This window comes from Equus caballus, chromosome 28 (genome assembly GCF_041296265.1).
Source record: "Equus caballus isolate H_3958 breed thoroughbred chromosome 28, TB-T2T, whole genome shotgun sequence".
NCBI lineage: Eukaryota > Metazoa > Chordata > Mammalia > Perissodactyla > Equidae > Equus > Equus caballus.
The window spans coordinates 30660626-30674336 of record NC_091711.1 but is presented as its reverse complement, the minus strand read 5'-3'; the positions used below and the strand labels follow the sequence as shown (position 1 = coordinate 30674336).

Sequence of the window (13711 nt, the reverse complement as noted above, 5' to 3'; positions counted from 1 at the left end):
AATTTTGATATCAGACCTGGATTAAAAGTCTTAATCTCTCCTATTTCTTGGGCAAGTGTTTTAACCCTTCTAAACCAGTTTCCTCATTTGAAAAATGGAGATGATGCCTATTTCAAGGTTAATAGTAAGAATTACACTGGTTAATGTATAAGTTGCCAAGCACGTTGTATGTCACATGGTAAGGCTCATTAAATAGTAGGTACTATTAATATTATAGCAACTATCATTTCTAGGAGAGACTGTTGGGGATAAAAGATGTTCGTTGAATGAAAACTCAGGCAACCTATAGCACAGACTTCTTCCTCGCCTTTATAATAATTGCTTACCTGCTTAAGACCTGGGACCTCAGCTCACTGAACATTGGCACCCGAATCGCCCATTAATTTATCAAATAAGGCAATCTGAAAACTCCAAGTGTATCTTCTCGTAAGGACCTGGACTGTTGAAGTGGAAAACTAAAAGTAAAGGCGTGACAACTGCCCTTCGACCCCACTCCCCCATCGGTCGCCTGCTCATTTAAATGGTGCGTCCCCTCAGGTGCCACTCTTGATAAAATTTGCGCTGAGCGCTCCCTGTGGATTCGACGGACGCGCTGGAGGCTTCAGTCCTCACCTGCCCAGGTGTCTGCTGCGCTCCGGGATCCCGGCAACTGGGAGCCGGGCATCAGATGAGCGCTTAGAGTGGCGGGGGCGCTTCCCGAAGGCCCAGTTCGAGGGGCTCGGCTGGCTGCGGTGGGACCACCGGCTACCACCAGCGCATACCCACCTTCCCCCGTTCGCGGGGCGCTCGGGGACCCGGCGGGGACCGACTCCTGGAGCACGCCTCCAATTCCCGCAGGGCGCCACGCCCGCCGCGCTCCCGGCGCCGGGAAATAAGAAGTGAGCGCCAGGCCGGCCAGGTGAAGCTCCAGTCCCGGCTGATCGCCGCGGGGCCGCCAGTTCCGCGCGGGGCCGGGTGATCGCGCGGCCATGGACGCGCCGCGGGGCATCGGCAGCTTCGTGGTGTGGGACTACGTGGTGTTCGCCGCGATGTTGCTCATCTCGGCCGCCATCGGCATCTACTACGCCTTCGCGGGGGGCGGCCAGCAGAGCTCCAAGGAGTTCCTGATGGGCGGCCGAAGAATGACCGCCGTGCCAGTGGCGCTGTCCCTCACCGCCAGCTTCATGTCGGCGGTCACCGTCCTGGGCAGCCCCTCCGAGGTCTACCGTTTTGGGGCCATATACAGCATCTTTGCCATCACTTACTTCTTTGTGGTGGTCATCAGCGCGGAGATCTTCCTCCCTGTGTTCTACAAACTGGGAATTACCAGCACCTACGAGGTAAAGGATGATGGTGGGCTGGGGAGGGGTGTGGAGGACTTTTCTGGCTCCTGCAGAGATGTTCCTGGGGGCAGACCACCATATGGAAATCTCGGCCTGTCCAGGTCCATCACCTCCCATGCCCTCCCCTTTAAGGGAGAAGTGTTTGATAAAGGCCACAAAATCTTGGGACTTACTCTCAGGAGCTCAGTGAAAAAGAGGCTTCCAAATTAAAGGGAATGATTTGGACTAGTGCTCACTAAGGCCCTTTCTACTTTAACATCCTTGATTCTGAGTCAAGGGGAAAGATTTTAACACTTTTTATCTTGGGGGAGGGTAAGTTGTTCAAGTCTCAGCTCCTCCTCCTTGAAATAAATCCCCTTATTCGAGGTCTTTTCCAGGCACTATTCACTTTTCCAGGTTAGTTGGGGAAGAATTTTCACTCTCCCCTCCTTCCCCTTTCACACACATACCTGCCGTGGTGAGGAAGACAGTTAAATGGTTAAAGATGCTGTAACTCTTGTCCCAATACCTGCTTTGAGACCATTTTCTACTGCTTCCTAGCTAGGTAACCTTGGGTGACTTAGTGACCTTTTGCGTCTCTTCATTCATCTCAAAGTGAAAATTATAATACCACCTACCCCATCCAGTTGTTGGGAGGATTAAATAAAATGATGCAAGTGTAGCATTTAGAATAGTGTCTGGCACAGGGTAACTGCTGAATAAATATTGGCCATAAGTATTGTGGTGGTTAGAGGTGTTTATCTTGGGATCACTAGGAAAATTTGGTTGCAAGGTTCTTAAACAGCTCTGCCTTCTCTCTCTATGGAAAGATGATTAAGGAAAACCATCTTTCCTCTTGCATAAGCCCACTGGTTATAGGTTTTCTCAAGTTGTCTGCAGGAAAGGGCTTTGCAAATATAGTGAATGTTTGGTTTAGTTTAAAGAGCTTGAATGGGAGTGTGAGGGGAGGATAAAAACCCAGGGGAGTGGTGAGGCCCAGATTAGTGCCCTCAGTGGTCGCATTTACCCATCCTCCATGGACCAACCTGCAGAAGTTTCCTCTCTAATAGGCCATTACCCAGAGGACTCTGAGCCTCATTCTCACCGGCCACCTCTGTCTTTGAGTTTAATGTAGTGTTTGCTCCAACCCAGAGCCACTGGAAGGTGGTTTCCTAGTGAGGCTGGTTCAACTGGTGCTGGGGACCGGGCCCCAGTGGCACCGTAAGTGTAGGTGGCAAACTGCATGGGCTCTAGTCGTGTCGTTTAGAGCGAGGCATCCCTGGGGCAGCATTGTCTTCCGCTCACTCTGGTTGTTGTGTTTGAGAGAGTTCAGTCATCACCCCAGAAGTGAGCAGGATAGAATTTTTCTGTTTTGCAAAGGTGACAAATTGGCTGCCCCAGGCCAAACTCAGTCTTCAGTCATGATTGTTGTTGTTTTTTTTGACCCCTATGGTGTTTTGAAAAAAAATTAATTTATCATTTAATGATGGTGGGAAGTCAAATAAAATTCCAGATTCTGGCTTCTTTTGACAACCTGGAAGACTTGTGACACTGGGCCTGCGCTCTGTGGCCACAGGAACTCCAGTTTGCAGTCATTACTATCACTTCCTATTAATTTCTATATTGAGGCCTCATCACTGTATTTGCATGGTTGCTTTCTCATGATAGAGAAATCTTTGCATTTATGTCTTTGTCAAAAATGCAAAAGAGAAAATGGACAGGAGTGAAGGGAGTTCTTATTTTGAGGGAGAGAGAGAGAACATATTTCTTAGTGGACTTGAGGAATGTTCCATCATGTTAATGTACAAACACCTGACCGATGCCGCTCAGGTGTTACCTGATGGGACTTATAGGCATTTGAGTCCGTGAGCGCTGATCTGTAGTTCACCAACTCCAAAACTCAGAAAGGGTTTGAAGAATTTGGCAAGAGGACTTCAGTCCCCACAGATGAATGCCGCTCTCATAGTCACTGACCCGTGCTTCTTTGGGGCAGCAACATTAACTCAACCAGAAACAGATTTCCCACACATTTCCAGCAGTGGAGGCTAAATTAGCAGGGTTCCAGCTAAAAATGGCAAAAGCTAACATTTACTGAATGTTTAATACATGCCAGACGCTAGGCTGCATGTTTTACATACATTATCTGATTCAATACTCAAAACAGTCCTTATAAGGGAGGTATTATGAGAGCCCCATTTTGCAGACAAAGAGACTCAGAGTTAGTTAAGCTACATAAGAGAGTGTGAAGCAAAGTAGACACATGCTTATAGGCTGTGTAGTGGTGCATAATGGCTGCTTCTGAAGGCTCTGGTGAGTCTGTTATAACCCCAAGCAAGGCTTATGACAGTTCAGAGAGAACAAGGGAAGTAGTACAGGACACATAGAGTTGTGGATGCACCAGGAGTGTTCACGACTACTGGGTGCCAGGCAATTGCGGACAGAGAAGTTAGATAACATGTTCTGTTTCTGACGGTTGGTCATGGCAAACACTTTCTTGAGGAATATTTTGTTTGTTTTATGCTGAGAGGCGGAGCCACCTGCACAGAATAAGAAGTGCAGCATCGGGTGATACCCTGGACTTTTGCTCAAGTATGAAATCTCTCCCTATTTATAGTTCGTTAGCTAAGACTGGCTGTTCAGGAGCATTTTTGATGTCTATCACCACCTTAAGTGTAGTCTGGCAGGTGTTTAGCAACTCCCAGATCCACAGACAAGAAGTGTAATGCAAGAATCCAATTTCATTCGCCACTTCTTCAGGATCTTTCTGGATCCAGCGAAATCTGTGTGTTTGAACTGAGTTGCCCAGACTCTCTCTGTTTTTATTTTTTTAATTCAGTAGATGTCTTAGCATCCCTAAGGTATTGAAAGTTCTGAGGACTGCGAGAGATCTTGGTTGACTGTTGGCACCTACTGTTAATCTATAGTTTTGTCTGGAAATCCTAGAGCTCTTCTCTAAGCCTGCTTCTCAGTGACTTGGGCTTCTGGGGGTGGGGGGGGTCTCCACATATCTCTTTAGCAGACCAGTAACTACTGATATCTGAGATAGTGATATACTTCTTGGTTCTGTCTTGAGATGGTCTTGTTTCAGCTTAAATGCATAGGTTTGCCTGGATCCAGCTGACCTTGGAGTGGGGTGGGGAAATATATATATACACACACACACATATATTTATATATGTATGTATATTTCAGTTATTTGGTTTAACTTGCTACATTCTTATCTCCATCACATTTTTCTCTTCAGTTTTCTTTAGTCTGCAGCAATTTGGATACGTGTACCTAGAAAAGGCAAAGGCTTCTTTGTCTATTCATGTACATTCATTTGTAATAGAGTTTTACTAAAACAAGTATGAGGAAATAACATTGTTCTGTTTCTAGGCTTCAAGACACTTGAGTCTTCTGAAAAGTCTTCCAAAATGTCCTTGAATGATTTTCACACATGTAATTCACTGAAATTCAAACTCTCACTGCCTGTGGATTTAGATACCAGCTTCTTAATATCTTACTTTTGAATGAACAGTTTATAATATTTCTCCATCCATTTGTATCATTCAATAGCCTCCAAAACCCTGCAAAGTAAGAGGGGAAAGAATTATTACTGTGATCCTCATTTTCAAGAGGAGGAAGCTGAGATTTTATGTGACTCCACCAAGCTTGTGGAGTCAGGGGTGAGGCTGGGACAAGGGCTGGAATTCTTCCCCCAGTGTGTGACACTGAACTGTATATTTTTTGCACATCAGTTATTTTTGGAGGTCCTACTATGTGTCAGTGCCACCCACTCACTCTGTAAAATCTTAGACTCCTTGTCAGTTTACTTATTTATTTCAAATTATGTAGTGGTTACACCCACAAATTTTGGCATTAGATGGTCCTAGATTTGCATTGTGGCTCTGGCAACCATTAGTTGCAAACTTGGTGTTCTCTCTGAGCCCCAGTGTCCTCCTCTCTAACATGTACTTATACATACTACCTGCCTCATGAAGTTGCTGGAAGCACAGTCTACGTGACAAATCCTCTATGAACGTTAGCAGTGATTATGGAACAAAAATATCCAGTGTCTTTTCTTCTGATTTTTACCTAGTGTTAGTTTTGCCTTCCTTTTTCCCCCTGCTATATGAAAAGACTATTGTCAGCTTTAAGATTCTCTCTATGTGTAGTAATAGTATTCAAATTAAAGGATGTCTTGGGCCCCAGCTTGCTTCCAGCTCTGAAATTCTAGGATTCTAACTCTATAATACATTATGTTATATAACAGAGGAGATAAGCAGACTATATTATAAGATATAGCAGATGTCAAGGAGAGTAGGAAGAATTGGTAGGGTTGTTGGCTCTGAATGGAAATTGACGTGGGCTGGTTTAAGTTAAAAAAAAAAAGTATATTGGAAGGGTATGAGGGTAGCTCATAGAACAGAGGGGAAAGTTAAACAGACTGTGAAAAGGACAGGAGCCAGGGCAGCCTCTCCAGCAACCCTGTCAGGATCAGTCTGTTTCTGCTCCAGTCATTTTCTGTGGAAGAGAAGCTGATTGGCTAAGCTTGGGTCATGTGACTACCCCTTGGTCAGATGAGGCAGGGCACCTCGATTGACAATTTCATCACAATTGCCTGCTGTGGGAAAGGTGAATCAGGGAAATGTATGGAGTAGATACCAAGAGTAAGGGGAGAACAACACTTGGCTCATTCTAAAAATGCAGAATATAATTCCGTTTATATGACATTCTGGACAGAGCAAAGCTAGGGATGGAGAAATCAGTGACTGCCACGGTTTAGGGGTGGGGGAGGGGTTTGACTACCAAGGAGCAACAGGAGGGAGTTTTCTGGGGGTGATGGAACTGTTCTGTATATTTAAACCCACTTAACTGGACTCTAAAGCAACAGTCAATTTTGCTGCATGTAAATAAAAATAATAGTAAAGTAAAAATACAGAATGCAAATTAGTTATGAAATTACTTTAAATTTTCAGCTCATTTACCTCTTAAGCAGCTGATTTTTAAAAAGTGTCCAGAGGTTTCACATGTTAACCATTGTTCCTTTTTTTGAAACAGTATTTAGAACTTCGATTTAATAAATACGTTCGTCTCTGTGGGACAGTCCTCTTCATCGTTGAAACAGTAAGTAGCTCTCCATTAATTTATTGTTTTTCATTAAAATGTTTTTAACCAAAGCATCTCGGCCAAACTTACTCAGTAAATGCATGAAACATAAAAAAGACATGTTGAAATAGGAGGAAACAAAAAAGGAAAAACACTTGTCACTACACAGCATTAACCCTTAAGATCATGAAACAGTGTTTCTGCAAATGCCTTCCTTCTGGGACAAACAGAATCTTTTCAATGAATGTTAAATATTATATTGATCAAACAACATTATGTTGCTTATCCTACCTCCTACCATCCCCACCAAACTGACAGTCAGGGCATTACTGAGATGACACAGATATTTGAAGTAGCTGTAGTAGCAGCTGATAGTAGGAATAGGAGCATACTTCAAAAAATGAATCAGTACTCCCTTTTAAAAATGGAAACATGAGATCTAATTGAAACAGTTACTGAGTGTAAAACAACAGAACCATGTATTCTGGAGGAGTTTTTAAAGCCAGGGTCACAATCCAGTAATTCAAGAATTATGTAAGCATAGACTTACTGATTGACACAAATGGAAAGCAGAGATTTGCCAAGCCGTCAGTGACAAAGAATGCCTACCACCCTTCATCCAGATTGCTGGAGTCTTGTCATGATCATTGTCCCATCATTTGTATCCAGCTTCCTCTGGGTAGCTATGTACTTTAGAGATGGTTTTGATAATGAGAGTCTAGGAAGGAATTTTCCTGCTCATTCCTGTTTACAGTTCCGCTTCTCCAATCACAAGCTACCTAAACATTTGCTACAGCATGACAGAGTGGCTTTGTAAATTATTCAACTGGATTTTTTATCTCTGTAAATTACATAACTTAAGCTATATCAGCCCTCAAAGGAAGACGCCCTTTGGGGTCTGCTAGAGATTCTGACACAGAGCTGAGGCTGGTACTTGCATTTGCCAACTGTTCAAACTCTCTTTGGATCCTTGTTAGAAATGCAAACAGAAATGAAAAGTGGGGACAAGTGTTAGGAATGTGGCCTATGGTCATGTTTTCAAATCTTCAACTTGGACAGAGTGAATGTGGAAAGCTAGTACACTCTTGCAGCAAGAGGGCAGCTTTAGCATCTTCCATTTGAAGGACTTACCTCCATAGCTCTACTCATGTTATATGATCAAACATTCAAATACTACATAATATGATTTTGTTTACAATGTTTTTATGGGGTAATCACAAAATTAGCTTCTGTGTGATATATTTGAAAAATCATGTGCAATGAAAATGATATTCTGAGAAAAGGGACTTTACGTATCTTATTCATGATTGTACCCCAGATTAATAAATATTTGTTAAATGTATGAATGAAAAATAATAAATAGTATTAAAAAGATGGAATGCAGTTTTTGTTGGCTTTGAGAATTTCTAGTGTAACTTTACACTTTTGTTTAATTAATGGGCATGCAAACCTTTAAAAACGAGTTTCCAAAATTCTCACTGTTTTCCCAATTGATTATGCAGTGTTTAACAATAGTTCAAAGGTATGTGAATGAAGGTCCATCCCCTTTTAAATTTCTTTTTTTCTTTGTAATTGTTTTAGATGCAGGAAAATTGATTTCAAGCTTGGATTGATGGATCAGTGACTGTCTGCACTAACCCCACATGAAAAGTCCATATTTATTCACAAAATTGCTCATGAGAGATTTTTATAACCTATGACCACATCACAAACAGAAAAGGAGAATCAACTTCACTTAAATAACATTTTTCAAGTTACAAACAATTTTATTAGGTCCACTGAAAGTGTGGTTTTAATTCCTAACTGAACTTATAGAAAGCTATCAATATTTTATTTGTAATTCATACCGTTTATTTGGTTTTCTTTTTTCCCATAGATTCTGTATACTGGAATTGTTATTTACGCCCCTGCTCTGGCTTTGAATCAAGGTACATTTTAAAGTTACCACTTATGTCACTCACATTTTGTGGTTCCTTTTTAATGGACTTTCTTCTCTCTTTGGAGAAACAGGGAAATAGAGGAATGCTTCTAATAACCTGTGTCAGCTTGAGGGGGGCCAGGTGGGTTCAGTGTCCACACTAGCAGCTTCTTTGTGTTCCTGGATCATAGTCCCCAAAGGTCTGTGGATTACTAGAGGAGCAGACTTCACTGGGCAGTGATCCTCTTGGATGTGCCAACCAGCCATTCATCATTCTTTCATAATGAATGCCCCCTATAGTCTGAATCACGAATAACGACACTCCCTCCCTTTGTGGCTTTAACCTGGAGCCCATCTCTAAGAGGCTTCTCAGTTCCTAGGCTCAGTTCCATTCTAAAAAGTCTGGCAGGGAGAGAAGATTTTCTTCTCCTCACTTCTAATATGGTCCAAAATTCAGGAGAATGAGATCTGTGTGATTTGAAATATCAGACTGCTCCTAGTGAGAAAAGGACAAATGGCTATAGTGTCTTTATAAACAAATGTATGAAGATTGTATTGATCCACAAATTACTATACTCTCTAGATTTGGGCAGATAAAAGCAGTGAAACTGGGATAGTTTACTGAGGCAAAGGTGACTGTTAGATCCTCAAAAGGCTTTGGGGAAACTCCATTTTCTTTAAATTCTTATCAATCACAAGTGAGTTTATTTCTAAGACTTCCTTATAAAATGGAGAAGTGGACTCTGTGATGGGCAGAATGTGATGCAGTTCCTGGAGTTAATATGAAATGGAAAAACCATGATAAATCCATACTCTAATTTCTTGCTTTCATGATAGATAGTAGTTATCATGTAAGTTTATAAGGTACAACAGTTTCATTTCAAAGAAGAACTCCGTTATATAATAGGCTTTTGAATTCTGAATGTCAGGCATGTTCCATGTCAATATTACCAGCATCATAAATGGATCGCTTTGTACATAAGGAACTGAGCTATAAACTTCATAAGTTACTTATTGGTTTTAAGTATAATCAAAGATGTTGGCTTTAGGGTTTTAAAGTGCAGTTCCAGGAATAAGGGAGTACTACCTTCAAACTGTGGAGAAATCGAGGCCTCTGTTCTTATCAGTTTATTGAACCACTCCCGAGGGATAAATTAGGAACCAAGAGACTGCATTTTGACTACTCGAATGTCAATTGTGTATTTTACTGTGACTAAGGCAGTACGCACAAACATAGGCACAGTACTTGGTGTTTTACAGATACTCAATAGAAACTTATTTAACTGAATTAGAGCTTAACGTTCTCTGGGTCCAATCGTTTTTTTTTACTATGGAAAACTTCAAATATATAGTAAAATAGAGAGGATAGTGTACTGAATCCTAGTGTATCCATCAGTCTACACTAATTATCAGCTCTGGTTTAATTCACTCTGCGTTTCCCTCACTAGATTATTTTGCTGTAACTTTGAGGTATCATTTCACCTGAATTCAGTATGTCTTTTAAAAATAAAGACCTGTTTTTTAAACACAATTATACTATCATATCTAAAATGTTAACACTAATTCCTTAGTATCATTGATATCAAGTCAGTGTTCAGCTTTCCCTGATTTTTTTTTGTGTTTGTTAGAATCAACATCCAAGTAAGTTTATCTAATTGCAATTAGTTGATGTGTCTCTTAAGTTTCTCTTTCTTGCTTTCTAAAGTTGAAAAATTATTACTTCTTATCATTTAAATTGAGATATAGCTTATAAACAATAAAAACGCGCAGATTATACAGCTTATGTATACTTTTGATGTTGAGTTTACTGGCTCATGGAATAGTAAAATGAATACAAAAAGACAAATAACCTTGTAAAATGTGGGCAAAAGACTTGAATAGACATTTTACAAGAGGAGATACTCTTCCAATCCATTACGTGGTATCTATCCATTTGTCCAGGCCTTTGAAAACTTCTCTTAGTAAAGTTTTATAGTTTTTGATGTTGAAGTCTTGTGCATATTTCTTAGGTTTACTTCCAGATAATTGATATTTTTGATGCTATTGCAAATGGTATCATTTTATAATATTTTCTAATTATTCATTGCAAATATATGAAATTACAGTTGATGGGGCCAGCCCCGTGGCCGAGTGGTTAAGTTCGCACACTCTGCTTCGGTGGCCCAGGGTTTTGCTGGTTCAGATCCTGGGAGCGGACATGGCACCACTCGTCAGGCCACGCTGAGGCAGAGACCCACATGCCACAACTAGAAGGATCCACAACTAAAGTGTACAGTTATGTACTGGGGGGACTTGGGTAGAAAGAGCAGAAAAAGAAAAGATTGGCAACAGTTGTTAGCTCAGGTGCCAATCTTTAAAAATACAGTTGACTTTTATATATTGATCTCCTATGCTGAGATTTGCTAAATTTGCTTCTAATTCAAGTAGGTTTTTGGCAAATCCCTTAGGATTTTCGTGTTGTTTATGAATAGATACAGTTTTAGTTTTTCTTTTCTAGACTGTATGCTTCTTATTTCTCTTTCTTGTCTTACTGCACTGTCAACATGGGAAATTATATTGATTTTCAAATGTTAAATCAGTTTTGCATTCTTGGAATAGACCTCACTTGGTCATGATGTATTAACCTACTTATTATTGCTGGATTTGATTTGCTAATGTTTTGTTAAATATTTTTACAGTCTATGTGGACTGTCGACCTGAAGTTACTTTTCTTTTAATGTCTTTGTCAGGATTTTTGTATCAATTATGCTGGCTTCATAAATGAATTGGGAAGTGTTCCTTCTTCTATTTTCTGACAGACTTTATATAAAATTGTGTATTTGTTTCTTGAATGCTTGTAGAATTCACAATGAAGACATCTGGGCTCAACATTTGTTTTTATAGAAAGGTTTTGGTATATGGGTTCGATTACTTTAATAAATATGGAGTTATTCATATTTTCTAATTCTTATTGAGTCAGTTTTGGTGAACTGTGTTTTTCATGGAATTAATTCATTTTTATCTAACTCATCAAATTCATTGCCATAAAGTTGTTTATAACATCCTGTTACCCTTTTAATGTTTGTAGTACGTATAGTGATGTCCTTTCTAATTATTCCTAATATCGATATCTTTTCTATCTTTTTTCTTCATGTATCTCACTATTCTTTTATTGATGTTTTCAGTTTTTTCTAAGAACCAGTTTTTGGCTTTGTTGATTTTATGTGTTTGCTTTCTATTTATTAATTCGTGCTATTATGTTTATTGTTTCTTTTCTACTACTTACTTTGGATTTAAATTTTCTAGGTTCTTAAGATAGAAACTTGATCATTGATTTTGAATCTTTCTTATTTTTTAAGGTAAACTTTTAAGTTATAAATTTTTCTTTAAGTACTACTTAATCTGCATCCTACAGATTTTGATACATTGTGTTTTTATTATCACTCAGTTCAAAATATTTTCTAATTTCTCTTATGATTTCTTTCACCCAGAGGTAACTTAGAAGTGTATTACATAATTTTCAAACATTTGGTGATTTTCTAACATATCTTTTTGTTATTTATTTTTAAATTAATACTGTTTTGGTCAGAGAACTATTATTATTTTAATCCTTGGAGACTTATTGAAATTTGTTTTATGACTCAGAATATGGTCTATCTTGCTGAACATTCTATGTACTCTTATAAAAATGTGTATTGTGTAGTTATTGGGTGTAATGTTCTATAAATGTCAAAGGTTCAGTTGGTTAATAGTGTTCAAATCTTCTTTATCTTAAGCAATAATTTTTACTTATATCAGTTACTGAAGAGGGATGTTAAACTCTCCAAATATAACTGCTGATTTTTCCTCTTCTGTTCTGTCAATTTTTAGCAGATGTATTTTGAAACTCCTTTAAAGTCTCTTTTGCTTTGTGATATCCCTCCCTTTTTTTAAATTGCAGTTTATTTTTTGAAGAAAGTGGGTCATTTGTTCTGTCTAATTTTCCAGTTCTTGGTTTTACTGAATGTATCACCATGGGGTCATTTAATGTTCCCAAGTCCTCTGTATTTCTTATGAACTAGTAGTTAGATCTATAAGTTTTCCTCAGACTCCAGTTCAACTTTTTGGAAAGAATATTTCATAGGTAGTGTCATTTATTTCCTTCAAAAGGCATAGAATGTGAGTCTTTTTAAAAAAAATTATTAGCAATCATTGTTGGTCGTTCTAGGTCTATTATTTCATTAGGGCTTATAAAATGGGGTATTCTTTTTTTATAAAATAAGTAAATTTTATTTTGATACCTTGACTTTTTTTTAATTGAGGTCATATTGTCTTTTAAAATTGTGTAAATTTCACAATTTTTTGTGTAAAATTGTGTACATTATTATATTTCAGTTTCAGTATAGCTTGTATTGTGTTCCCCACCAATAGTCTAGTTTTTATCCATACACATGTACCCTTTACCCCTTTTTCCCTCCCCTCACATGCTTTTCCTCTGGTAACCACTAATTTTTTCTCCTTATCTATGTGTTTATTGGTTTATTGGTTTATTGGTCCACATATGAGTGAAATCATACAGTATTTATCTTTCTCCGTCTGACTTATTTCACTTAACATAATACCCTCAAAGTCCATCCATGTTGTCACAAATGGCACAATTTCATCTTTTATATGGCTGAGTAGTATTCCATTATATATACATACCACATCTTCTTTATCCATTCATCCATTGATGGGCACTTGAGTTGCTTCCACATCTTGGCTGTTGTGAATAATGCTACAATGAACATAAGGATGCATATATCTTTTTGAATTATTGATTTCATATTCTTTGCATAAATAACAAATAATAGAATAGGTGGATCATACAGTATTTCTATTTTTATTCTTTGAGGAATCTCCATACTGTTTTCCATAGTGGCTGCACCAGTTTGTATTCCCGCCAGCAGTGTATGAGAGTTCCCTTTTCTCCACATCCTCTTCAACACTTGTTATTTCTTATCTTGTTAATTATAGCCATTCTGATGGGTGTGAGGTGGTATGTCATTGTAGTTTTGATTTGCATTTCTCTAATAATCAATGCTGTTGAACATCTTTTCATCTGCCTGTTGGCCATCTGTATATCTTCTTTGGAAAAATGTCTGTTCATGTTCTCTGCCTTTTTGATTGCGTTGTTCATTTTTTGTTGTTGAGTTGTATGAGTTCTTTATATACTTTGGAAATTAACCCCTTGTTCGGTATATGATTTGTAAATATTTTCTCCATTGATGGTGGGTTGTCTTTTCATTTTCTTTCTTTTTCTTTTTTGGTGAGGAAGATTGGCCCTGAGCTAACATCTATGCCAATCTTCCTTTATTTTGTACGTGCAATGCCACCGCAGCATGGCCTGATAAGTGGTGTGTAGGTTCATGCCTGGGATCCAAACCCACGAATCCCAGACTGC

At 39.0% G+C, this 13711-nt stretch overlaps 1 protein-coding gene across 1 annotated transcript in view; it reads left to right on the top strand.

Annotated features, from left to right (window-relative positions):
* The first annotated feature begins 222 nt into the window (after positions 1–222).
* The window catches only part of SLC5A8 (solute carrier family 5 member 8), a 65439-nt gene continuing 51950 nt past the window's right edge, over positions 223–13711 (top strand). Inside the window, exons 1-3 of the mRNA XM_001916081.6 lie at positions 223–1319; positions 6345–6410; positions 8269–8320. Of these exons, the coding sequence (XP_001916116.4) occupies positions 969–1319; positions 6345–6410; positions 8269–8320 (469 nt within the window). The 5' untranslated portion in view covers positions 223–968. The remainder of the gene's footprint in view (positions 1320–6344; positions 6411–8268; positions 8321–13711) is intronic.